Raw genomic sequence first — 25,600 nt, forward strand, 5'->3', positions numbered from 1 at the left:
CTAAAACAAAAAACGAAAAACAATTACTGTGTATTATTATGTTAGTATTAATGAATAGTAAACTAAATTAAAAACTGAACGTGATTTGCATACCAAAAGCATTGAGGTATAATAAAAACTAGTTCATGAAGTGGCACAGACTGCGTGCTCGGATTGAGTGGTTAATTGATTTCAGATAGCTGTCGACAAAAAATGTTGTTAACTAACTGAAATACATAGTAGTTGTGGGTCTAAGTCTAACGATATTAAAAACAACAGACTAAACTGATGATAAACTTTGATTTGAAAAGGAATCAATACACTGCGTTCGACTGACCTCCGAAATTATCTTCTTTTCGAAAACGAAGCTTGGGATGTAGATTGGCTATCTATCTTTCTATCTCCTGAAACAATAATATACAATTTCCGCTTATTGATATCTAGATAGTTTTGTTATATAAAGACAAATTCGATTTTCACAACGTTCTTAATTGAAATTTTAAGCCAAGCCCAAAAGTTTAAATAATTGCATATATATTTTTATGCTTGTTGGTCATAAAAAGAATAAATACGGAATATTTAATATTTGCATTGTCCCTTGTTGAGTGTATTCATCACATAACTATATTACATGATTGTCAAAGACCGAGTGTGAGGCTTGCATATTTTTTCATAACTCAAGAATGGTCCAACGAGTATCCACTTGTCACAATTCGTCCCCTCCTGCCCTCTGACCCATGCTCTAAAAACCCCTTGCAGATGCAATTACAATAATTGAATGGGATTGGAACGACACACAGATGCTCAAATGTCAAACAAGTTTAAGCTGAAAATTGGCAAAATTGATAAAACTTTGACAGTGCGCACAAACACACGCCCACGTTGATAAGAGTCTGGTTTACGAGAGTGTGTGGCCTGGGGGCAGGACGATTTCCATTGGCCGTGACTCCCCGTCTGATTGGGGTCAAAAAAGGGCAGGACTGTAGTTCGAATTCGACCCGGCTGCATGCATGGGCATATAAATTTTATAATGCTCCCTGACATTTGACATGCACATTGTCACGACAATTGGCCCGTGGACCTGCAGCACCCGTAACCAGAACCGAAGTCCGGACTCCGGAGCCGGGAATCCAAACCCTAAACCCACAACGGAGCCTGCAGCTTAATCACACTGATGGCACTTTTATGCTATCTGTTAGGCTATGTATATTCGGGGCAAAAGCGCACATAAACAATTTAATAAAATAGGATAGGCACTGGGAAAACTGGAACGTCATATTCTCCATAGGGATATACAAAATAAAATGTCATAAGCAGTTTAAACGAACTAAATGATATAACAGACTTTTGTCAACGAATTTAAATAGAAAACCTCGTAAGGTATAACTTAACATCCTTAACCTATTTGCATTTTAATCCTATAATAGGTCCCATGAGAAAAAGTACTAAATTTAAATGTATCATTTACATAGACAACCAATCCTATAAAGATGGATTTGTTAATTGGATTAAAACAAAAAACGTGCTGAAAGATAGCTAAATATCTTTGATCCATTCCCATTTCATTACTATAATAGATATGTAACATAAGGAAAAAATAGCTAAACATCCTAAAACCGTTTCCATTTCATTAGTATTAGGTAACATGAGAAAAGGTACCGATATTAAATAGAAAACTTAAAGATACCTTCGAAATAACAATTTTGGTAATTGAATTGAAAAACAAAATGTAGTGAAAGACAGGTAAACATCCTTGAACCATTTCCATTTTATTTCAATTGTAAGTAACAAGAGATAAAGTTCCAATGTGATCTCTTATTTTCCCACTGTGTACCCCGTTCAAACGACAATTTTATATTCTGATGTGGAAGGTGGAGAGGAAGTCGGGGGCCCGGAGTATAACGTGCTCGAACTCCAAAATTGATAACTTGCCATCACCATCGACGTCGGCCTCCTCGATTACCTTGTCGGCAATCTGCTGGTGCTCCTCCGGACTCAGCTCGTTCTTGGTCATTGTTGTCAGGCAGGACATGAGGTCGGCGTGCCCGATGAAGCCGTCCTGGTCGAAATCTGCAGAAGTTATGCCAGACATAAGTACACACAAGTGCTGGGGGAATGGGGCATGTGGGTGGTTATACTATATATATGTATAGGATGTGCTGGGCGGAGATGGCTGGCTTACAGAACTTGACATTTTCTTGCACAAAAGTCAAGTGATGTGTGCCAAACCGAGTTTGCCTAGCAGCGTCCTTCTGCCGCACAGGTAATCGCCTGCTGCACGTTGCAATTTGTGTCAATCTAATATTGCACATTGAAATAAAGTGTAGCCGCCCCTCCAGAGGTCGACTTTCGAAACTAGTTTAGCAAAAATTCCAGTTGCACTCGACCTGAGAGATACTTTGCGTCCCATTGATTGTGGACTTTGGCCCATTAATTTCGAGTGCCAACTGCACAATCAATTTGCACGCAAACTTTTGCCCCACATTTATGGTGGCATTTTTCGAGATTCTAATTTAAATTTCAATTAAAATGCTTATTAGAATTTATGGCTGTCCTTGAACTTTGGTCCTGCAGCCGGGCGCAAAACAACAATAGTAGCCTAGAACGGCGACACAAATTGCCGAGCCGCGAGTGCGAGTCCCCACGAGTTGTGTGCCACGTTTGGCGGCCAGGGACATATTCCGCATGCTCCTCTGGCCCCCTTTTCCCGTTCGCCGCCCCTGTAAAGGCCAAATGCAAAGAGGGCCAGCACACACACACTCACGCAACGAGGCCAACAACGCCAAAGACAATAAACACGGGCTGCGGAAATGCATAAACAAAGCCTCAAAATGCTGGCCAGCAGCTGGAGCTGCAAATGAAGATGGAGTTTACAAGCTGGTCTTTCCCACATCTAGTGGTGGCACCCAGAAAGGCCAGTAAAATTTTTTTCTAAAACTATTTAACACCTTAAAAAGTTTTATAAGTTTTTATAAAACTTTGTTGTATGTTTAAAAAATTAACTACTAAATTTTTCAGCAGCAAACGCATCTACGTAACTATCCTTTACTCTTTAATGCACACAACAAACTTGCATTGGTTATATTGACCGATATGAATAAGCATTTAACTATACAAATTAGTTTACTACCTCTAAAAATAGTAAATTTTTTTTTTTATTACTTCGGTTCCTATTAAATAGTATGTATGACTACTATGAAGTAGTAACGTGTGAGTATTTTGTTGTTGTGAGAGAAACTACTTGCTTAATTGACAATTTCATGGGTTGGGTTCCATTAACTATTAAACTGGGAGTTTTAACCAAAGGGGCTTTTGTGTTATCTACATCATGGAAATTGCATACTTAGTTCCCTAAAGCATATGATATATTCTTTTGGGACAACTAATATTAAATTTATTGCTCACATTGTTTCACAAAGTTTTAGACCTTCCTCCCTCTGATTTGTTAAAAAATCCTTGAAGCTTAAAATGTTTTCGCTCTACTAAAATATTATAATTTCCCATCACTGACCAGAAGAACTGAAAGCAAGTGGTAACCGGAACTTACCATAAATTTTGAAAGCGTAGAAAACCTTAATGTCCCTCGGCGCCTGCTCGCTGAAAACGGAGAGGGCGTCCAGAAAGTCCTCAAAGGATAAATTGCCCAGGCCATCGCGTGAGAAGGCCTCGCCTGTAAAAAAGGAAAATTGCTATAGTCTGTTCGAGGGACGGCCCTTGGCTTTGCTTTTTTTGGTTATGCAGCCATTGGTCTTTTGTTACGCACAAATTCGCCGGCGAAAGGGATTCTCACGCAACTCGGGCATCTTCTCAATGCACTCGCAGGGAACCTTAACACTCGAGGCCTGACCTTCCGTCATTTGGCGGGGCACCAAGTCCGGGCGCAATTCCCGAAATCGTTTATGAACGCTGTAACGTATAGAAAAACAATGGTGAAGGACTGTCTCCATGGACCGAAGTTGGAAATACCCTTGACGTTTCTTAAAACCAGACTAAGAAATCAAACTATTTATAAAAGAAAGTATATCTTCCCTTTAGTAACTAAATTATGCATTTTGAATTACAAAAGGCTTATATCAAGGTATATGAGATAGATATACCTTTCCTTTTATTATACCTAATATATACATCATTTGAACCAAGAAAAATTTATAACAAGATAAATCGCTCACCATATTTATATCAATCTTATAGGGGGTATACCTTTCCTTAATTATACGAAATACATAATTTGACCCATTAAAAATTAATATTAAGGTATAGTAGATATGATTGATATCATACTTGTAGGTATACCTCCCTATTCCATGATTATATGTACAATTTTGAAAAACTTTAACATTTAACGATCATTCGGGTTTAAAACCAGCTGGATGAATAGAAAGCCTATGAGGCTTCAGAACGCTGATCAATAAAGTGGATACCCCCCAAGGGGGATAATCTCCCTGAAAGGGTATAGAAAGTGATGTGATAGCGGGGTGAAAGGGCTCAGGGATGAAGGGCTTTGTGTTTTCGAGAGTCTGTCGTGTGGGTACTTTCTTCTGCCCCCCGCTTTTTGTTGCCGCCGAGGGGCAAACAATGGGATGCTGCGAACAATGGCAGCAGGCGGCGCTCTGCGGCTTTGTCTGCCGCCATATGAAATGGAATAGTTTTGGCTTATTAGGGGAATACAAATGGCCTACCGCAGGATCTCCTTGCGCGTGAAGAACGTGCAATCCTTTCCGATTTGCGGAGCAGCAGCAATGGCAATACATGAAAGGGAATTAGCTTTGGGGTCGTTTTAACTGATTGATTGCTCACCTGGTAGTCATCCAGTTCCTGTTCCGTAAATGTCACAACTTTGTTGCCCATCGTTTCTGGCCAGTCCTTTTGGTTGCCTACACTTCGTTTCGGTTTGGTTTGGTTGGTTTTGGCTTGGTTTTTTCGCGTTGCTGCCGGCCAAACTGGTTAGTCCCAAGCGTGAATGGCAACTGACACTGTAGCCGACTGTGGGCCAACTCCCAGCGCCATAACTTTGCATAGCTCCACGGTTCCGTCGCTCCGGACACATCCTGCGGCGCCTGGCCAGCGTATGGCGGCCGCATTCGCATGGAAATTAATTAAGGAGTGTTCAGGACCGCCAATTCCACTCCCCACACTCACTCCCTAGTCCCCCACCTGCCCCATAACTATACCCTCGCATCGTAGCTTTCGCAGGACATCGCCGTGTATCCTGTGGTTTATTCGCCCCTGCTGCCTTTTTCGCTGTCAAGCTGCGGCAAAAAACGTTTTTAGAGGTGCGGCCCAACAAAGTAACTAGAAAAATATGGAAAAACTGAGCATAGCTTGGAGGATCTGCCGAATAAAAGGTACCCCATATTCATATTGGTAATTAGTTTGTCACCTAGCTAGAAATATATCAGTTTAGGGAAATATAAAGATCTTATTCGATCTCTTTACACAGCTTATTGTTTTTATTTGTTATTAAAATATTATTAAAATAATCATGTATTTTTTAATCATCTTAAGTTTCTTCTACACTTATACAAACAATTCACTCATGTTAATGTTCTATTTTTAATAGTCTAAGCCATTTAAGGTGTTTTCTGGTATCCTGATATTTTTATCCAAATATTTCCTTTGAGGACCAACATATAATACCCGAAATCAAGATTCCGCACTTATTAAGTTAAAATCTCAGCAGACATCAGTAAAACCTCGGTTTAGCTTCGCTTCCGACCAATTAAGCGGATTTAAACCGGCAACATGGCAGAGTCTTAGCCAGAATGTCTGACACTTTGAGCGCTTGATAGCCCAACCATTCGCCTTCTTGTAACTAGTTACAAGGACTCACACGAATTCAACATACCCTTGTGCTACTTAACAAACGGGTATAAAAACAGCTCGAAAAGCTGCAGAGCAAAAAAAGAGCAACTAAATTCATATTGAGGAGAAAAGTGTAGCACAGTTTTGTGAGCTCCGCAGTCGATGCGTGCGGCTTTTAGTTGGGTATAAAGTTTATTAATTAATTTAATGCTCGACGGCACTTTTCAATTTCACGTGTCTGCGCCATGAATTTATGAAAGTGACTGTCGGGCTTGGGATCCAAATCGAGGACACACAGCTTGGTTAGAAAGTGATGACCCAGCAGGGAGACGCACCAGGGCTGCAGTGCTCGTAGTGCATCGCTGGAAAAGATTGGGAATTCGATTAGCAGGATGGAGCAGCCAGGGGTGGCGGCATTGTGTGGATAATACTTACCTCTGGCCAGCCGGGCAATCGGCTTCGCATTTGATTTCGATTTCCTGAAACGTCAACATAATCGAGCAGTCCAGGGCGGTGGCTCCTACCATATAAGCCTGCTCCTCATCCGGCTCGAATTCCACCTCATTTCTCTCCTCGGCGGAGGCCAGCAGTCCCCGGAGCGAGTTGTAAGTGGGCTGGGAGTGGTCGGAGTAGCCGGATTGCCACATGAAGTCGAAGTGGCGCTGCAATGGCCAAGAAATGTTACCCCGACTGCACAAAGCCACTTGGCCGCCATCCATTGCCCATTTAGCCGCCTCTTCGAATAAACTTGTAACTCCCTGCCCACCTGAGAGCTCGAAAAAAAACAACGAAGGAAGTTTAACTCTATGGAGTTGAATACTGAATACTCTTGCTAACAGATGTGTATAAAATATGTTATCAAATAATAACAGCTTTTCTAGTTATTTGAAAAAGCAGGAAGGGAAATAAATCAACTTGTATTAACAAAATCATTGCATCGGTTAAATTGACCAATACGGATAATTACCTAACTCAAGAAAAATGTTAACCACTATTAAAAATAGAGACGTGTATTCTATTGCTGCTTTGGTTACTTCTTTTTACTTCTTACTTTTAAACTACCATAAAAGAGTATGTTGTGTGTATTTTGTTGTGGTGAGAGTAACTATTTCGGTGGTCAAACTTACAATTCAATGGGAATTATATTTTCTTTTGCATTGTCCTTTTTAAAATTAACAGTCTTCGTATAACTTTAAACTTGTAGTGAGAAAGGGCCAATGTATTAATGTGAAAATGTGCTTTAGGGAATAGTTTGTAAAAGCATAGTTCACAGAGTCTTTCTAAGAAGTAATATAGCTAATAGGGTTGGCCCAACCAACTAGTCCACAAAATGGCAATATGCCCCGCTAGTGTATAAAAAACCAACTCGAACTATCTGCAATTGCCAAGGTTCTCCGGGGAGGGGCAGGAAAAATAAACAAACCCAGCCGGACAGAGGTCTACTTTCTACGTAGTAGTTTGATTGGCTCGCTTACCTTTACCTGCAATTGCAAATTCAAAATTTTTTGCAACACACAATTTTTTGGTAAGCGAAATACTTCCGCTTTGTTGATTTGTGCTTGAGTTTGAGTTACAGTTTGATTCGAAGGCTCATTCTGATTCTGATTCCGATTTCGGCTTTCGTTCTGATTCTCATTGCGACTCGTGCCAGGAGCCGCCTGTGTTTCCGGTTCCGCTTTTGTTTTTGTTTCCGTTCGAGTTGCCATTGCAGTTGCCGTTGCCAACACGGTGCCGGACAGTTGGCTTCTCGACGTGGCTGCTGCGAACGTTGTTGTTTCCATTCTGGCCACTTTTGTGTACCTTTGGGTCGTGGCTGTTGCAGCAGCTGCTCTTGTCCTCGGCGAGGATTGACCGGCAGTGACAACAGAGGCGGCTGTCCCGCCCCGAAACGGCAGGACAACATTAGCGGCGCCAATTCCAGCAGCTCCTGCTTTTGTCTCCGTTGCCGCAATTGAAACGCGACTCTGATTCAGCTGCTCCGGCTGGGGCTCCTGCTCCTGCTTCTGGCTCTGATTGGGGCTCTCTGCCCTGTTGGATTCCGGGTCCTGCACGTGGAAAAATCGTAAAAGTGTGAGCTTTCTATGGCCATCTCAATGATGTTATGTTTCTTATGCTAAGACAAATAAAGAGAATTTCCTTTCAAGGGAAAAAAGTATAAACAACAATATTTGTACAGGTTTTTTACAACATTGCTATTTTTATACCCGTTACTCGTAGAGTAAAAGGGTATACTAGATTCGTCGGAAAGTATGTAACAGGCAGAAGGAAGCGTTTCCGACCCCATAAAGTATATATATTCTTGATCAGGATCACTAGCCGAGTCGATCTAGCCATGTCCGTCTGTCCGTCTGTCCGTCTGTCCGTCTGTCCGTCTGTCCGTCTGTCTGTCCGTCCGGATGAACGCTGAGATCTCGGAAACTATAAGAGCTAGGCTATTGAGATTAGGCCTGCAGATTCCTGAGCTTCTTACGCAGCGCAAGTTTGTTTCAGCAGAGTGCCACGCCCACTATAACGCCCACAAACCGCCCAAAACTGTGGCTCCTACAGTTTTCATGCTAGAATAAAAATTTTAACTGAAATGTCTTGTTCTCATCAATACCTATCGATTGACCCAAAAAAAAGTTTGCCACGCCCACTTGAACGCCCACAAACCGCCCACAAACTTCAAAAAATCGTAAATATGAACGCGGATATCTTGGAAAATATCAAAGATTGAGAAATGGGATTTCAGATTTAGATTCCTTAGGCTTAAGCGCAGCGCAATTTTGTCACGCGAATATGCCACGCCCACTAGAACGCCTACAAACCGCCCAAACCTGTGGCGCCCACAATTTTCACGCTAGATCAAAAATTTTAACTGAAATGTATTGGTCTTGTCAATACCCATCGATTAATCCAAAAAAAACTTTGCCACGCCCACTCTAACGCCCACAACGCTTAAATCTGTCTACCGCCGGTAGGTGGCGCATTTCAATCTCGCTTTGCTGCTTGCATATCTCCATTTTCCTTTGGTCCCTTTAGCTGAGTAACGGGTATCTGATAGTCGAGGTACTCGACTATAGCGTTCTTCCTTGTTAATACCTTGAACCATTAGCCACTTTTTTTGAAATATGAGTGCAGTTTTCCGAGAAACATTTATTGTTTGTTGGAATCAACATTTTGAATTTGAAAAGTTTTTAAAATGTTTCGTACCCAATTAACACTTTCAGATATCTATTCACAACTGAAGGTAAAACCTCTTTAAACATGTCACGATTTAAGTGATTAATATTAGAACTTTATGTTTATGTTTATGTTATGGCTAAAAAATAGGTAACACATAAAAATTTAGAGATTTTAGAATGAATTGAAAAAGGGTTGTAAAATATTATATTTCTAGTTTAAGAAAAGAAATGCATTGCTAGTTTCTAAGATTATTTAAGGACTTTTGGTAAAAAATTAATTGGGTATAATATCCGAACTTGAGAAGTTTTCTAAAATGTTTGAGTATTTAAAGTATATAAAATAACCTTCTACAAATTGTATAATTTAATTGATTATAAATAGTTAATGAAAACAATCTCTTAAAATATTAATATTAATTCTAAGCCACAATTATGCCTATTTGTTCAGTGTATCTCACCTTGTATTCCCTGAGCAGGCAGGCCACCAGCAAATGTTTTATAAGCACCATAATTTCGCTGGAGAATTTCAGAGATTTTATGGCCATGGCGGTGCGATGGCGATGGCGTTGGCATTGGTTGAATTTTGTTTGTTAGCGTTTTCAATGCGCATTCCCATTTCGTGTGGTCGTTGTCGGCGTTGTCAACGTGGTGCCAAAAGGTGTTGAAGCGACACAGCCACGAAAAAACATGGCCAACGGGGGTGGAGGTGGGTGTGGGTTGTTTCAGAGGTTGAGAAAAAGTTGAAAACCAGGTGGATCGGGTATCGGGGATCGGGACAGAGAGGATGCAGCCGGGAAAATGGCCACGTTGGCATTTGGCACTCGAGAATTTGTGTTTGGCTGTTGCTTCTTGCATTATTTATTGAATATTTGCGTGTGGCCAAATTGTCGAGAATTTTCCTTCCTCTGCTCATGAAAATTTATGCCCAAGAAGGAAGGACTCGAGGAGAAAGTAATTATACGAACTGTTCGGACAGTTTGAAATGTCATAAAGTGTGTCGCCATGGAAATAAATGGAATGATTTCTATAGGACTTAAAACCTAAATTCTTTAGTATCCAACGAAGCTCTTAAATCTCTCTCTGTCCATCATCAAAATCGAAGGGAATTTTCATCCCAAGCGATACCAGCTAACATTTTAAATTCATTTTTTTTACAGCCAAGCCGTATTTATTTAAAAGCAACTCTGACTTACCCGGGAAAGACACGCGAGTGCAATTCATCGAAGGAAATCGAATTCGCGTGATCGCCATAAATTAAATTGCCGTTCTGAAATACACGTAAATTATTTTGCGGGCAGGCGAGAAGTGCATCCAAGGCATCGAGCATACGACCGGGTGCACTAAAAGCAGAGAAAAGAACCAGTGAAAATACATCAGCGGACATGTTTCTTGTACAGTGTGGGTGATAATCGTAAGGCATACATAAATTGGGGAACATTTTAAATCTATTGCCATATAATGTAAGCCAGAATCCTAAACAAATGTCTTTAAAGTAAAAAAAAGTAAAACAAAAGATGAAGCATAATTAAAAATGTATAGTTACGGGTTAGAGAATGAAAATAAGTTATCATACATATCATAATTTAAAGAAATACAACATTTATAGCTTATTATTATATAATATGATCTTAGATTTAAGAGGTGTATAGGTCGAATGTGTACAATTTATCATAGTTCGGAAGTAAATACTTGTATTTTAAAGGGATTTATACATATGTATACGTATATTGAAAAACGAAAAAGATATGTATAGTAAAATAGGTCTATCGATAAAATGTTATTTTTCATAGCTCTGAGATATGCATGTAAGAAATCTAGTATCGTCACGTGCTGTACTTATGAATATTACTATTAAAACTGATGTATATGCATATGGGGTATACGGAAGATGCTGGCACCCGAAACAAAGGCAAAAGAATTGGCAACAATTTTCGACCGGCCATAAAAAGTGGGGATCGGGTGAAGGGAGGATGCGGAGCAGGCGGTAAACCGGAATGAAAGCGCAAGCAAATTGAATTTTGTGCACGGATGCACGCTTGACTTGAAACAGCGGGCCGCAAATAAACGAATGAGTGGGGCCAGGACTGGAACTCTAGGACTGGGATTGCAATTGAAGTGGACCCAGAGCAGTTCGGAGCATTTTAGCCTTACAATAAAGCAAAAGCAAGGGAATACAGAAAAAAAAGAGCCAACACTAAAGCAAAAGGAGTGGCAAACAGTAACCGAAAGTGTTGGAATTATGAAGCACGACAGGACACGCAAATGGAGCAGATTGAAATTTATGACTCGATGTTCGTGCCAGAGGAGCGGCCTCCGGCTCCGGTTCCCTGTTCATTGTCCGGACAGCAGTCGGTGTACAGTGCATAGTGCACGATGCACGGTGTCCTGGGTTCGGTGACATACCCGGAGAATAGATCCAGCGGACAGTAGTGGCCCAAACGTTTGATTTTCCCATTGTGCAGCTGTCGAAGGGAGTGAATGTGAGTGTGAATCAGAAAAAAAACCCAAATGACCTTCGTTATCGCCCCACTCACTCACCTTCAGCAGCTGCATGCTGCAAAAGCGACACCAGCACTTGTCCCGGGGTGAAGGTTCCTGCTCCTCCCGATTGCGGGGCTCCTCCTTTGGCTTTGTCTCTGCTCCTGCCGGCATTAAATCAAATAAATCGTTGACATCACTTGCCAACTGGAGCCAGCCTTGTTTGGGTTTTATTTCGATGGCATATGTATCGCCCAGACGACGGACACTGCTCCTGTTCCCAGTCCTCGTTCCTGCTGCTGCTCCTCCTCCGTCTCCAGTTTCATCTCCTGTTTTGCCCTTTGCCTGCAAAATTATATCGTTTCGCTTATTTGCTCTTGCACCTTCTTGCTCCCCGGATTCCCTGGATTCCCCGATTTCCCCCCATCCCGATCCCGATCCCGGGGAAATGGAGTAAAAGGAAGGTGCCGGCATGTCCTGCCATGAAATATTATGCCTGCCGTGTACCGCGAACTTTTGCCCCAGCGTTGATGCCATTTTGACTTGAAAATGCAGCGACGAGCGCAGCAGGAAAAACAGAAACCATCATGAATAAAGCTACCATGGTTTCGCATGGGTTGGGATCGGGGTCCTTGGACAGGTTATCGCTGCTCCTGCTCCTGCTACTGCTCCTCCTCCTGTTGCCGTTGTTGTTGCTGCTGTGACATAAAACAAAAGTTGTTGCGCTGATTGTATGATGAGTTATGGAGCCCACGGCCGGCACGGCATGGGCGAAGTCCTCCATTCGCGCTTCCCAACTTGAAATTGAAAATTAACATTTAAAGCCGCAATTAAATGGTTTTTTCTTCCAGCGCTTACCTTTTTCACCATTTTTTCGCCCGCAATGGAACACACAATATGGCGTTAGTTATGGCCACGTTGTACATCCATACATATGTGTGTACCACTTTCTATGTACTCGTTTTCTGCCCCTGCTCCACGGGTTGTTTGTTTCCTTTGCCGGCAATTTTATTTCGGTCAATGCTTTGGCACCAAAGCCATAAATTCAATATGTACCCACCGAGCACGGCGAACAAATAGCCAAAAAATTGCAAAAAAAATTTGAAGAGGGAGTTCGGCGGCCGGCAAATGATCGAACCGCGCAGTACCCTGAAGTACTTTAAGGAGTGGGATTCCCCCATCACGTGTGCCTCCAACTAGCTAAGCTACCCCATGGCTGTCCGATTTTCTGGGAGGGGGTTAGATGGGGCATATAATAAAAGTTGCAGCTATGGCGGCACTTTCAAAGCAATTTCGGCATCTTTTATAACCGCACAAGTCCAAACCGAAACGAAACGAATAGAAATGGCCAGTGAATGTGGGATGTCGGTTTTTAGGATGGGGCAAGGTTGCAAGTAACACCAACAAAGTGTTTACACTGTTGCCCACTTTAATTCAAAACAAAGAACCGTTGATTTATGGGCCTTGGCCAGGGTTTAGCTCCGAATTTGGATGTGGGTAGATGGCACGGCACAAAGGCAAACTAAACCGCAGCAGGAGCAGAAACGGCGGCAGCTTTGGCTAACGTGTCCAGCACATATGGCCAAAAATGCCAATATTGTCCTTGTTCAAAATACACAATTTATTTGGACAGCAGCAACACGACTCCGCCCAAAATATAGCAGCCTCAGCGTTCGGTTTCCAGGAGCAGGGAGCTGGGAGCTGGTAGTTGGGAGCTGGAGCAGCTGACGGCGACCAACTCACCTGTAAATTGGCAAGTAAAACATCGAACGTGGCAGGCAATTGGGTCACATCTGGCAGCAGCAGGCCGAATGGCCCCACAAATTCCTTATCCAGACGCGAAACTGCAATGGTTTGTAAAAAAAAAAACAGACGAAATGAAAAGCGGGAAAGTCGGGGAAAATACATAGGATATAGCAGGGGAATGAATGTAAAGTGCAAGCGCCAGCATCCGGCGATTATTGATATATAGACGCCGCCGGCGGTGGGTTAGACGGCGAAGGTGAATGATAAATCGCTGGCCAGTTCTGCAGCTCCACAGCCTGTTGCTGGCTGCCGGGCATAAACCCGATTTTGATATATGGCCACGACTATGGCGTCCGCCACTAATCAGTCCCATGTGGACGGGCTGGTGCGCCAGCAACTGCAACTGAAAGAGCAACTGAAACTGAAACTGGAAACTGAAACTGGAGCAAAGGATCTTCTCCATCGTAAACGTCAGTGAAAGGGTCTGGCCTGGGACGTGGGTCGTCGGTTGTGGAAGGGAGCACTAAAACGCTCGTTTATGATTGATTGCAGTGGCTCTGAAAGGCTTTGGATGGCGGCCAGGACGAAAAGGGGGCGAAGGACTCGTCAGTGGCGGTTGCAGGTTGCAATGGCTAAAAGGGAGGCACTGCAGCAAAAGCTGATCAAATACAAAATTCGCTACCACAACGGGCCAACACCAAAATATGTATTACAGTGGATATCCGCTTGAATAGCGGAGGAAAATCGTTTTAGGTGAATAGTTTTCCAGTTTAGCAAATTCTTACTAAAAGCTGCACAGAAAAATAGAGCGATTTAAAATAATGGAAGCCTAACATGAAAGGTTTATGGTATCATTTATCGGAACACATGGGAATTATTATGGACTTGCCTAAAACAAACCTATGCAAGTAAACTTTTTGATATAAAATTCATTCTTTGGAAGTACTAGTCAAAGTCAAGAGCTCCTTATTACAATATATGTAAAAGTAGAATATTAACTTAAGTTTAGTATGTTTTGACCAAATGATGATAGTTACTTTCGCACAGTGCACTTACCCGGTCTTTGGTCGCGTATGTGCTCGTTTATCCAGAATCTATCGTCTTCCTTCGGTATGGCAACAATATCCGCTCCGCAGACAAACTCATTTCCTAATAGACGGCGCATTATCCCGATATAAGCCATAAAATCCGGCATTGTCAAGTCGCCAGCTGGAGATTGAGATGGAGTTGGAGGCGATGGTCCAGCAGCAGCAGCAGCACGGGGCAACATAAGAGAAATGTGGATAAATGAAATAAACACATTTGATGCAATGGCCAAAAGATGCAGAGAGATAGAGAGATTCCCAAAAGGGCAAAGGGCAACGGGAAAAGGAAGTGGGCGATGGTTGATGGTGGGTCAAAATCCAGCCAAGCGGGCAATAACCAAAGCACAATACTCAAATTGGCTGAGGGCTGGGAGATGGGCGATGGAGCAGCAGCTTGTCTGGGTGTTTGGAGTTGCACGCAACCATTTCCTGTCCAACAAAAAAAAGAGGAAAATATAAGGCAGCCCAGCTAACAATAACAGGCTGGTCCTAACACTGGCAAAAAGTATGTGTTACTGATAGACTTAAGGCATACACCAGTGTTAATGTTTTACAATGTTAATAAGTATGTTGGGAGGTTTATGGCATATATATAATATAATAGCAAACTAAATAAATTGACTTTTAAAGTTGCTAAAATAATGATCTATGCTCAAACAACTGATATTACTGATATACATCTACTCCATATTATCACTGTTATCCTTATTTTAACGAATTAAGAAGAGCACCAAGTTACAAAATAATAATTTGGCTATCGCACTATAGAAGCTATACAGTTTTCCTTATTCTTTGGCTAATCTTTAAAACAGAAGTCCTATTTTTCGGCGTGTAGATACGAACCTTTTTCAGCCCCGGCATCGGCGGATGAGTCGCGTTGCCCTTCCGGCTGGGCAACCCCATCCTCCGGCTTATGCTGCTTCTCCTGCCGCAGTCTGCTGGATATCATTTTTGGCAAACGTAAAACTTTTTTAAATTGCGGCAAGGCGAGCACCAAATTTGCATTACCCTCCGCCCGATAGATCAACTCAATTTGGCGCAGTTCCATCGCCGCGGGCAGATCCAGCAGGGCGTGCAGATTCTTGGCCGTCCGATGTGGCTGTAACTGGGGCTTTAGCTTTAGTTTTTGCCCGATTTCGATTCCGATGCCGATTCGGGCTCCCGGGGAGTGGGTCTCCCGTACAGCTGTCATGGCTTGTGCGCGGGTGTTTTTGGTTCGTTGCCGTTGTCAAAATGCAACTGGCGCCCTCAGAAATCGAGAAAGCGCCTCTCTCTGACCTCTGACCCCTTCTCGGTCTGCGGCGCGCCAGTGTTGATGATTGCCGATTGTGGCTTGTTGTGGTCGAGTCCTGCGGCTTGACTATTGTTATTGTTTCTGTGGCTGCGAGTCCTTGCTCCTTGCTATTTGTCCTGTCGTGGGCGCTTTTATGTACATTTATTGACCGGCGATAAGATGCACCAGCCAGGAAGTCGTCGCCGGCTCAAAAGTCAGGTCACCAGGCGCTGATAAAAGAGGTAAGGGTAGTATAAATATTTTAAAAAAACAAATTCAGCAATTTATGGATATTATTTAAATATTTTAGTGAACTACAACATTTAAGAGAGACAATGATGTATTTATTAAGGAAAATTGGACACTTTATGTTTACAAAAGATTTTTACATTTAAGGAAACATGGGAGTTTATCCATCCCCTAAAATTAAGTTTTGGAAAAAAACAATAGGATGACTAACAGATTCAGCAAGGTTAAGATAATAAGAAATAATATTAATGTTGTAGAGGTCCAAAATCATCCAACTTTAATATATGGTTTAATTTTATTGACCTTTGCCATACAAAATAAGGAGTTATGGCAAATACATATATGGTATATTTAAATATTGATTCTTCTTGCAGATACTTAGACTTTTATAGATGAAGCCTCACCTGTAGGAACGAGATCCTTCCAAACTAAATTCCATTTACTTGTATAACCTTTGTGCCACAATTGGCATTTCGTTAAGCAATATAATCAATATATTCTTAAAGAATCGATTCCTAAGTCTCGATTTCCATGGTTAGAGTCCAAAGGATCCTATAAAGGATCCGGAAGAAGGTAATCCAGATTCTTTCTTTGAAGCTGGGTTTACTTACGTTTTTGGCCTGGGTTATAGAAAAACATTTTGCTTTTTGATTTCACAAGTTGCCAAATACAAGAAATACCTATATTTATATTTACTTTCCTTAAAATTTACTAAACAATGTGAAATGCCGCTTTTTTAAACTGAAATAGATTATTGTTTTCTTCGAACAGCTGATCAGCTGAGATCATTTCCAGTGTGTGCACACCAGGGAAGAAAAAGTTACTAACTCCCCCCGAATTCTAGTATTTTCTGCCAATGTGACCCTTCTTGCCACAGTACCCGCACTCTTTCAAATTTCATAAAACAATTTTTGAACAATTTTCTTTTTCACATATTTTTTATTTTCTTAAACATTTATTTGTGTTGCTCTGTTTTATTTCAGTTTTTGCGTATATACTGAGAGCGATCGGTTTGAATCAGTGTGTGTCCGCCCGCATTGATGACTTGGGTTCCTATGGAAAAAGATCTGATAAGTGACAATCCCTTGATTAGATTGTTGTTTTATAACTTACCAGCTTCTGCCGTCGCCAAAGCAGCGATTAGGGCAAAGACAAAGCCGCAGATCTTCAGACAGTTCATGTTTACAGAGTGAATTCAAGTTCTACTTTGATGGCCGATCTGTGGGAGAGCCGCTTATATAGCTCGATCCGATGCAGTGCGCGTTACTTCCAGTTGGGGCTTGGAAATCAGGAATTTCCAATGCGCATCGGAATCCCCCAGGGTCACAATCGGGAATTGAGCGCGATCTGAGCTGATAATGCGCGTGTAGCTGATATGCGAGAATACTAATAATCGCTCACTCGATGAGAATAATAGATGGATTTAAAGGTGTAAATTGACATCGATTTGAAACGTTTTTGGATTTGTCATTCTTATCTTTTCTCAAATGTGCATAATATATTCACGAAATATGTTTATTTAAGGCCTGATCCGTAAACCCTGTATTTAAAGTACCTAATATGAAAACATTATTTTGAAATATGCGAGTTATTTTAATTATATAATTAAATATTTTTTTGATTTATTATTATATTTTAAATCAACCAATGCATTATAATTACTTTTCAAATTTACACTTATGTTCTATACATTACATAAACTGAATTATATAAAAAGTTTAATATTAAAAATCATAGTTCCATTCTTGTATTAATAAAAAAATTAATTCTTAAATAATCTATTATGCTTTAATACTATATTTGTGGTGATTGTACTAATACGGTAAGAGAATTCGAGCTTAGTAATTATAGATTTCTAAAAATTCAGAAAATGGGGGAATACCTTGGTCGTAGACAAAGCATATTTATATAAATTTATAGAACCTGACCTTTCTCAACGATACAAAATCGTTGACAATACCGTGCTTTTAATGAAAGCGTATTAAATATGGGGAAAATCACAACAAAAATATTTTTTGTCTCCCATTGTTTCAGTAATTAATTTTTATGGTACCTAGAATTTGTCAGTAAAAACAATTAACTACCTTTTTCAAGAGAAACTCCGCATAAGGGGTATGGTTGTAAACAGACTAAACTGGATTGCATATTGCGCTGTTGGCGCGCAGTTCCAGTTATTCTAATAGTCGTTCGTCTACGTGTGCACATACTCGAATGTCAATAACCAGCATTGATTGAATTGCGTAGAAACCCAGACAGGTTCTCGCTTCACATGAACCGCACTGCATCAACAACAAGCGAATCTCAGATTGACAAGTTAAGAGATTAAGCCGATCTTTTAACCTGTGCAATCCCCCAGGTTGGAATTGCCCCGATCGCTGGCGGATCGTTCTGCTATAAAAGAGCTCCTGATCCACAGTGGGGGCATCAGTATCTCAGTACTACCACGGTAATCAACAACCAACAAACCACCAAAATCAACATGAAGTTCTTCCAAGCCGCTGCCGTTCTCCTGGCCATGTTCGCTGCCCTCGTCAACGCTGAGCCCGTTCCCCAACGTAAGTGTTAAAATACAAAATGTAAATAAATATAATAAATATTATATAATATTACAGCCGGACACGTCCTCATCCAGACCGACAACACCCAGTACATCCGCACCGGTTAGGACTGAAAAAAGACTTCGACTATGTGTTTACCCATTTGGATTTTTAAATAAAAAATATGAAATTTACAAAACTTGTTTTCATTACTTAATAGAAAAATATATATTTAATTTTTTGAACTTTCATGAAGACTTTTTTCAGATTGTAGCTGATGAAGGTTTTGAATAAGCAAATTGAGAGGGCACTGGACTTTATAATCTGAGAACCAGAAATCGTGTTCAGTATTCGCTGCTGTAACTAATTCAAAATGCGTTCCTAATCGTATCTGATAAATAAAAAAACCTTGAAATAAATAATAATATGTAATATTATAGCCGGGATCATATAATTCCCGGCCGGAACAGCCAGTAGCTGTTAGGTCTTGGAAAATGCCAATTTCTATCCCTAACATTTTGATAAAAAGCTAAATAACTAAAATGGAGGAATTAAGTTGTTACCAATGCAAATGTAGTCTAAAAAAAAATAGAGAAATAAAAATTATTAATTAATAACAAGCGACCAAGAAATTCTACCTAATTTCCACAAGTCAAAGCTTAACTTTACTTTCAACTTTTGAATTCTTATTCCCAAAACGTAAAGTTATTCTAAAAATTATAAATTTGTACAAAATTGTATATTTATGTGCAATTATTTTAAATTTAATAAAGTATTAAAACTTAATGCAAAGGTAAAAGGTTCAGACTAAAATTATAGCACCCTCAGAAAAAATATGAAAACAGGTGGTTGTTCCATATATCAGTGCTCCGATTTTTGTCAACAGAAACACAAGTTAGTGATCTGTTAATTGAACAGTCGACACATGCGAATTAATGCGAATCGAAAACAAACAATATAAAATCTACAATTGATTGTTAATATTTTCTAATAAAAGCTGGGGCTTGTACCTTTTTAATTATTTGTTTTTGAAATGTTTTGTTGATTGATAGCAAATCAATGCCTGTCTTCAATTCGCACTCATCGCTTCAGTCTAGACCTGTGCATCTAGTATACAGACGTACAACTTGTTATTCGCATCTAAATGGAAATTGTTTGGAGCTTGTTTTAATTGTTTTACTTGCAAACTGCTGACGGCTAAGCGGCAGGGATGGGTTGTTCGGGTTAGATTTGCCATTTGGACTGGAACTGTGGCCACTCGAAAACAACAGTCCATATTTATACGTATATATGCTAACGAAACTGGTCGCAACTTGAAACAATTTCCCAAGCGAAAACTATTTGGTTGTCCTGTTTTAGCCTCAGTTTCAGTTTTCAGTTTTCAGTTGCCAGTTTTAGCTACCGAACCGCTCCTTTGGCTGGGCCCATTGTTTTACTTTGTGCCACGCCCCAGGCAACGCCTCTATTTGGTTCGTTACATCAACAATTATTTTAAACTTTCGCCGCAAATATTTCCTTCGCTGGTTTTACGCCTGAAATAAATCGTAATAGGAGTTGCCAGTTCAAAATGTCTGCCGGTGGAATAAATATATACACTTTTCTTAGCCGCCTGGACCACTGGGCTCCTCTGGGCATCGAGCTAATCCTTTTGAAATTCGTGCGAAGGAATTTCGTAGCCAGGAACAATTTGCGCCGCGTTTGAAGTAGCCAACTATTCTGCCCCCCAGTCGACTCCTTTTGCGGTGGATGTGGGTGATGCTGGGCAAGTCAATAAGCGAATACCCGACTTCCTTCCTTCCTGCCAGCAGATTCTGGATCCCTATCCCCGAATCCGGAATTCAGCAATTCGCTTTTGGGGGAAAGCGTTCAGGTTCAGGTTGCCCGGCTCCCCATTCAAAGCGATTTTCAGCGCAACTTTTAGCCAATCAGTATTCGATTCCCCTTTTGCTGGCCAGCGGGCGTTTATTGAAAATTAATTTCGACAATTTTCGCAACTGTTTTAGCATTTGCAGCTGCGAGGCATTTTCTCTGATTTTTTCCTGACTTTTCCCTCTGCCCAGTACGAAATGAACAAATTCCCCAGGTCACTCCCAGGTGCCTGGCCAGCATTTTGCTCTTTGCACTTTGGCTATCTGCCTGGTTGCACCTGCAGACATTCGTACAAATAGGCAAATAGTTGGCCAGGATCCGGAGTCAAAGGCTATAGGACTGACTGACTGCTCATGGGGTGCGAATCACGAACCGAATTGCCCAACTGCTCCTCGAGGACTCGGACTTACCGCATTTCCATGCACGTCGCATGGCTTTAGCCCTACAGTTACAAACTTTGAAAGGAAGTGAATTTGAAGCAGGGATCTCATTTCAAACACGTCGTCAGAGTTCACTTTTATCGTCAGTCTCCGTGACGATTTTTTGATTTTCCCATAATGATGCAAAAATAACCATATTTCTTTATGCTTTATTTAAAGGGGACCTTGGTAATGGCACTTACTGGAAACAAATCAGGTAAAAATTCTTAAATCGTTTATAATGAATTTTTAAATGTACTACAGTTTTAGGTATTTAGCGACAATAAAGAATGGAATATTCATTATTATATTATCAATGAGAAAATATATTTTTATTTCTTGGTATATTTATTAAAACCTTGTTTAGATATTAAGGTACACATTACGTTTTCCCAGCGGCTGTTCCAGTCGGGAATTAGTCGAGTTCCTTTTGCCATCCCTACGATAGAGGGCTCCAAAGTGGGCCAACTGATGCGAACTGACATGGGAGATCTCCGAGTTGATGAGCCAGATGGTGGGCAATATCACATCTCCGTTGTCGTAGGTGCCGTGATAGCTGTAGTGACCTCCGGTAAAAGGACGAAGCAGAGACTCCAACTCGAAGGGAGGCAGTTCAATCGAAGATCCTGGGTGCAGGATCCACTTGAGGTTATCGCAGATCCCCTTGAGTGATTCGTTCTTGACGCGGCTCACGGCGAATAGATAGGACAAGGTGAGGAACTCCAAGGCTCCTGTTTCCTGGGGACATCGATGCAGGGCTTGCATCTCCAGACAGAACTGATACTTGCCAATTGAGTGCTCGGATCGGAAGGTGCCCCACTTGAAGATGGCCTCTACGAAGTGGTATTTACCGGTCAACTCACCTCCACTCAGGTGGGGCAGAAAGTTGAGGGCAGTGTATATGCGCAGGATCACCGTACTTCCATTGTTCTCCAAAACAGTAGCCATCGGAAGATCCTCGTAGTGCCTCCACTTAAGAGGCAGCTTTAACTGCCTTTTGGTCACCCGATTCTCCGCAATATTAATCGGTGAGGGCCGGCGATCTAGCTTCGCTTTCAACCTCCTGTTGGCCAACGCATTTACCACATCCCGGAGGATAGTTCTCCCCGAATGAATGTTTAGGATAAAAGCCACGGCCATAATGCAGCTGACCAGCATCATAATTACCCGCGAATCCTCGGCCAATTTCATAACCAGGCCGAAACAGTTGATAAACTTCCACCAAAAGTGGTCAAACATCGGGATGAACATTACGCAACGGGTGGAATGGGGCAGGTTCTAAATGATAGTTGAGAGTTAATTGAAAATGCCAATCAAGAAATGGAAATTATTATATCAGGGCAAAAGGTGTGGTTAGTGCTCTGAGGTCAGTATTCACCAGCAATGTTCAAAATTAATCCTTTACCATCAACAAAATGGGGGATCAAAATAGTTACATTTATGTCATTATTATTGCAGACAATGAAATATTTGAACACCATGGGCAAATTAAGTTTGTGTAATAACGAAATTATTATACCCTTGCACACTATCTATATCAAACTTAAATGTAATAATATTTATATGGCAAAGGCTTAATAAAAAATCCAGTTTTTGCTTATGAATCGTTTAATTAATATTAATAAATTTATGGGAATGTCATTTACAGGATTAAGGCCCGCATTAAAAAATACAAAGTCCAATGCAGAAAAATCCATAAAAAGCTCAAACTGTTTTTATAAAAGATGCCATGTTAATTGAAAATGCCTTTCGCCTTCAAGCTTGCTACCTCAGAGGTAAATCACTAACCTTATCCTGCACTTGAAGTACGAAGGCTAGTACTATATATCGGAAGTCAGTTGGTATGCCTTTGATGCAATGCCTAGTTTACCCTTTCAATTAGCCGGCTCATTGAATGGCCTGGTAATCAACTAATTACTCAACAGGCTGGAATTCGAATATGGCCAGTACCCGTCACTTTGAGAGATGAATATTGAGCAAGAGGATAATCTAATCAAAATTTCGAGTGCACGGCGAGTCAGGTGCAGTGCTCTAGCAGGATATTGAGGATGTTGAGGATCCCCAAGAGATGCCTGCCCCTCGAAGGGGGGTCGAATTATTAATTTGCATTGGGCTAGGTCAGTTACACTTCTGCGGAGCACATTTACGACCATGTGCGTCCAAGTTTTGTTGCTCCAAAGTGAGCCATTTAGGGCACATGAAATGGTGACCCCCACAGGCCATGAATATGGGATTCCTTTGTTTGGGCCTCGATGCCACGCTGCACTGGAAGCGCTGAGCCATAAAGCAGATAGGCCCGGGACAAGGACGGCGGACACACAAAAACGTCGGTTTATGGGGCTTTGTGCCAGGACCAGGGCCAGGGCAACTCGAATAAATACCTAGCAAACACAGGACTCCTGGGCGAGGGGCGTCCTGCATCCAGGACTGCCAAAGTTCTCGGCGCGTGCTTCATAAAATAGTCATAATGCATGTTTTTATGAAATATGAAGTGGCCAAAAAGTTGCTGCCCCAGCAAAAACCCAATGAAAACCGAACCCGAAACCCGAGACCAAACCCGAAACCTCAGCACCTCTGGGCGACTGTCTGCGTTGGCCTATTTGGTGCATAAGCCAAAACCGAAATGTAAATATTTTGCCATGTAATTATTTGTATACAGGACTCGAATCCTTCGTACCGCTCTCCATGTTATGTGTGTGTGTTTATGCAGAGTCTTAAATGTATTAGTGAGGCCATTAAAAGTTGCCAAGTCCCCAAGGAGGGCAAAACGAAGGAGTGAAATTGCATTGGGATTTTGGTCTTGGCTTTGGCATCCATAAAATAAGCATCTATTGCCAGCGGCATTGTTCGCCGGAAGGATTTAAGGGTTTCGACTGTTTAAAAGTGCCTGACAGGTTGTGCTTCATAAAGCTTTATAAAGAGGTTTAAATTCTGGCAAGGACAGAACAAACCTAGAAAAGAAACAGGTTTCCGTGACTTATTTCTAAAAATAACAAAATAGTCTTTAAAAGGTTCCAGATCCTTTTTACCATAGAGGCTTAACGCTTTATATAAGAATAGGGTTTTCGTGACTAATTTCTAAAAATAATATACATTTTTAACCAAAAGAGAGTATTCTTTAAAGGGTTCCCAATGCTTTTTACCTTGCGAACAACAGGTCTTAAACAAAAAATAACTATAGTTATCCTTAAATGGTTATTCGCACACACAGTTTAGTATGTCCTTTATTGCAGCTTTTCTGGTGCGGGCTAAAATGTCGTATATTCGTTTGTTGTGGTTATAGGTAAAGTTGTTTACAAAAGGGGCAGGATATGTACTCTATGAAGAGTGCTGGCCATGGCCACCGACCTTTGCGATTGACAGGCTCGTGGGTTTATGCTCAGCTGAAACGGTTTTACGGCTTTTACGGTGAGCTGTGGCTACTGTCAATATTAACTGCTGGCCAGTAATTAAATTGAGACCATGGCAGGCACACAAAAACAGTCGGAAATTATTGCCCCATGGTGCAGCTTTCGTTTATGTGCCACCCATTTCAGCTCTACGGGAAATGTGGAAGGGGGCCTGCTGTTCAGTTTGGACTGGCGATAACTTTTGACTCGGCAATACACAAATATCGCTGCAACGAGGTGAGCTGACATAAGTAGCAGCATAATAACGAATTTATTGTGCCACTTATTTTCACTCTCCTGCGTAAAAATATGTATATTGGGACAACTTTTATCGCTGCCGAAACGAAACTTTCCCGGTGGAAAGCAGAGTTCGACTTGGCGAGTGCCAGGAAGTTGGGAACTTACTTTCTTTCCGCTCTCAAGGCTCCTCGAACAGAATTAGCAAATCAATGCGATATGGTGGAATTCGGTGTTTTTGCCAGGTGTTTCGACTTTGGTGCACGAAAAATAATCAAAGTTTTAATTCGATAGCAAATTCCTGGCTACTGTGATTATTTTTTTTCGTACACTTTGACAATTTGAAAGAGAAGTATGACTTGCAGTTTTTTCTCAGGCAGAGTTAATTAAAAATACATTTTTCGCATTTATACATTTGAACTGAAGAGATAATAGCTAAAATAAAATTAAAATAAATATATTTAATAAGTAAATAATTAAAGTGAGCGTGTAAAATATAAATGGTAAGTATTTGAGCACACATTTCGTAATGTTGTAAAAAATAACTTGGTGTTGAGAAACCACATTTCCTTCTGAATAAGAATTAGGGCACACTTTTATGGAAATTCAAATTTAGGAAAAAACACATCAAAGAAAACAAAGAGTCAGTTTTCTTTGAAGTACACCTAATGGGCTTTTGTCCTTGGTCTTTGATTAGGGTTTTTTCTAATTCCGCCTTCAACGAAATTGTCTTTGCTTCGAGGCTGCCGAGGTACCGATGCTATCCAATTTCAGCTGCAAAGAGTTATTAATTCCGAATTCCGCTGCCAATTTCCATCGCAGCGCCTGCCCCTCCCAATGAAATTGCTTGTTTACTTGGAATTATGCAAATTTCAGCGCAATCACAGAAGTGACGAGGCCAAATGACAAATACATCCCCATACCATTCCATACCATACCATACCGTTTCAAACCATCCAATCCCATCCCGATTTTCGTGTCCTGGCCAGTTGCATTTCACATCTAAGTCCGTCGCTGTAACGAAAATCCCCTTAAGTGCTTGCCTTGGTTGGAAATTGAAAAGAAATTATTATAACTTGTATTTGCATTTCGCTGGCTGGACTTTACCGGATGAGATGAGTTCCTCGACCGCCCCGGGCCCATTGGAAGCTGAAAGTTTTCGGGTTTTTCGGGCAACAAAAGTCAAGGCATCGGACCAAAGCGGGAAATGTATGCAATGTACGTGCAGTGCAGAGCGGAATTTATTCCCCTCCCACTGCCCTTCGGTTGATAACTGCGATGGATCTCGTCTTCGTCCTTTCACAGGACTTGTTATTAAAAAACTTTCGCCGAGTGCGTCGCATGTTTGGTTCTACTACTACTCGCTTATTTTC

The 25,600-nt window shown here is 41.2% G+C and overlaps 5 protein-coding genes across 8 annotated transcripts; 1 reads left to right on the forward strand and 4 right to left on the reverse strand.

Annotated features, from left to right (window-relative positions):
• Positions 1-1,831: 1,831 nt before the first annotated feature.
• On the reverse strand, positions 1,832-4,923 carry LOC119551163 (calcium and integrin-binding family member 2). Its single transcript, XM_037860361.1, has 5 exons — positions 4,777-4,923; positions 4,659-4,693; positions 3,743-3,885; positions 3,527-3,649; positions 1,832-2,049 (listed from the first exon to the last, which is right to left on the reverse strand). Exons 1-5 carry the CDS (start codon positions 4,825-4,827, stop codon positions 1,832-1,834), a joined length of 570 nt encoding a protein of 189 aa, XP_037716289.1. The 5' UTR covers positions 4,828-4,923.
• Positions 4,924-5,506: 583 nt separating this feature from the next.
• Positions 5,507-16,654, reverse strand: LOC119551286 (inositol-pentakisphosphate 2-kinase). 4 transcript variants are annotated; one of them, XM_037860554.1, is made up of 12 exons: positions 16,388-16,653; positions 16,181-16,328; positions 15,098-15,757; positions 14,226-14,378; positions 13,167-13,267; positions 11,484-11,768; positions 11,349-11,407; positions 10,139-10,285; positions 9,404-9,461; positions 7,263-7,826; positions 6,217-6,443; positions 5,507-6,143 (listed from the first exon to the last, which is right to left on the reverse strand). In XM_037860554.1, the coding sequence occupies exons 3-12, from the start codon at positions 15,444-15,446 to the stop codon at positions 5,981-5,983; spliced, it is 2,106 nt and encodes a 701-aa protein (XP_037716482.1). In that variant the 5' UTR covers positions 15,447-15,757; positions 16,181-16,328; positions 16,388-16,653; the 3' UTR covers positions 5,507-5,980. The 4 variants fall into 4 exon arrangements, with proteins under 4 accessions (XP_037716482.1, XP_037716483.1, XP_037716481.1 ...); XM_037860555.1 differs by having other exon boundaries at positions 5,508-6,143; positions 7,257-7,826; positions 9,404-9,413; positions 16,388-16,651; XM_037860553.1 differs by having other exon boundaries at positions 5,509-6,143; positions 7,257-7,826; positions 16,388-16,648.
• Positions 16,655-16,695: 41 nt separating this feature from the next.
• LOC119551287 (immune-induced peptide 14) lies at positions 16,696-17,041 on the reverse strand. The gene is made up of 2 exons (XM_037860557.1): positions 16,890-17,041; positions 16,696-16,829 (listed from the first exon to the last, which is right to left on the reverse strand). The coding sequence occupies exons 1-2, from the start codon at positions 16,954-16,956 to the stop codon at positions 16,756-16,758; spliced, it is 141 nt and encodes a 46-aa protein (XP_037716485.1). The 5' UTR covers positions 16,957-17,041; the 3' UTR covers positions 16,696-16,755.
• Positions 17,042-18,171: 1,130 nt separating this feature from the next.
• Positions 18,172-18,507, forward strand: LOC119550579 (immune-induced peptide 4). The gene is made up of 2 exons (XM_037859371.1): positions 18,172-18,331; positions 18,389-18,507. Exons 1-2 carry the CDS (start codon positions 18,256-18,258, stop codon positions 18,439-18,441), a joined length of 129 nt encoding a protein of 42 aa, XP_037715299.1. The 5' UTR covers positions 18,172-18,255; the 3' UTR covers positions 18,442-18,507.
• Positions 18,508-20,948: 2,441 nt separating this feature from the next.
• Positions 20,949-24,542, reverse strand: LOC119550975 (putative carbonic anhydrase 5). The gene is made up of 2 exons (XM_037860009.1): positions 24,396-24,542; positions 20,949-21,879 (listed from the first exon to the last, which is right to left on the reverse strand). The coding sequence occupies exon 2, from the start codon at positions 21,850-21,852 to the stop codon at positions 20,965-20,967; it is 888 nt and encodes a 295-aa protein (XP_037715937.1). The 5' UTR covers positions 21,853-21,879; positions 24,396-24,542; the 3' UTR covers positions 20,949-20,964.
• Between the last annotated feature and the right edge of the window lie 1,058 nt (positions 24,543-25,600).

This window comes from Drosophila subpulchrella, chromosome 2R, assembly GCF_014743375.2.
Source record: "Drosophila subpulchrella strain 33 F10 #4 breed RU33 chromosome 2R, RU_Dsub_v1.1 Primary Assembly, whole genome shotgun sequence".
In the NCBI taxonomy this organism is placed as follows: Eukaryota; Metazoa; Arthropoda; class Insecta; order Diptera; family Drosophilidae; genus Drosophila; species Drosophila subpulchrella.

Coding starts and splice junctions, on each gene's coding strand:
- LOC119551163 (XM_037860361.1), bottom strand. CDS start 4,827: ATGGGCAACAAAGTTGTGACATTTACGGAACAGGAACTGGATGACTAC. Junction 4,694..4,776: donor AGGAACTGGATGACTACCAG/GTGAGCAATCAA, acceptor CAAATCGGAAAG/GATTGCACGTTCTTCACGCG. Junction 3,650..3,742: donor TCCCTTTCGCCGGCGAATTT/GTGCGTAACAAA, acceptor CCTTTTTTACAG/GCGAGGCCTTCTCACGCGAT.
- LOC119551286 (XM_037860553.1), bottom strand. CDS start 15,446: ATGACAGCTGTACGGGAGACCCACTCCCCGGGAGCCCGAATCGGCATC. Junction 14,379..15,097: donor CGATGCCGGGGCTGAAAAAG/GTTCGTATCTAC, acceptor CTCAATCTCCAG/CTGGCGACTTGACAATGCCG. Junction 9,462..10,138: donor CACTCGCGTGTCTTTCCCGG/GTAAGTCAGAGT, acceptor GAAATTCTCCAG/CGAAATTATGGTGCTTATAA.
- LOC119551287 (XM_037860557.1), bottom strand. CDS start 16,956: ATGAACTGTCTGAAGATCTGCGGCTTTGTCTTTGCCCTAATCGCTGCT. Junction 16,830..16,889: donor TTTGGCGACGGCAGAAGCTG/GTAAGTTATAAA, acceptor CTTTTTCCATAG/GAACCCAAGTCATCAATGCG.
- LOC119550579 (XM_037859371.1), top strand. CDS start 18,256: ATGAAGTTCTTCCAAGCCGCTGCCGTTCTCCTGGCCATGTTCGCTGCC. Junction 18,332..18,388: donor CGCTGAGCCCGTTCCCCAAC/GTAAGTGTTAAA, acceptor ATAATATTACAG/CCGGACACGTCCTCATCCAG.
- LOC119550975 (XM_037860009.1), bottom strand. CDS start 21,852: ATGTTCATCCCGATGTTTGACCACTTTTGGTGGAAGTTTATCAACTGT.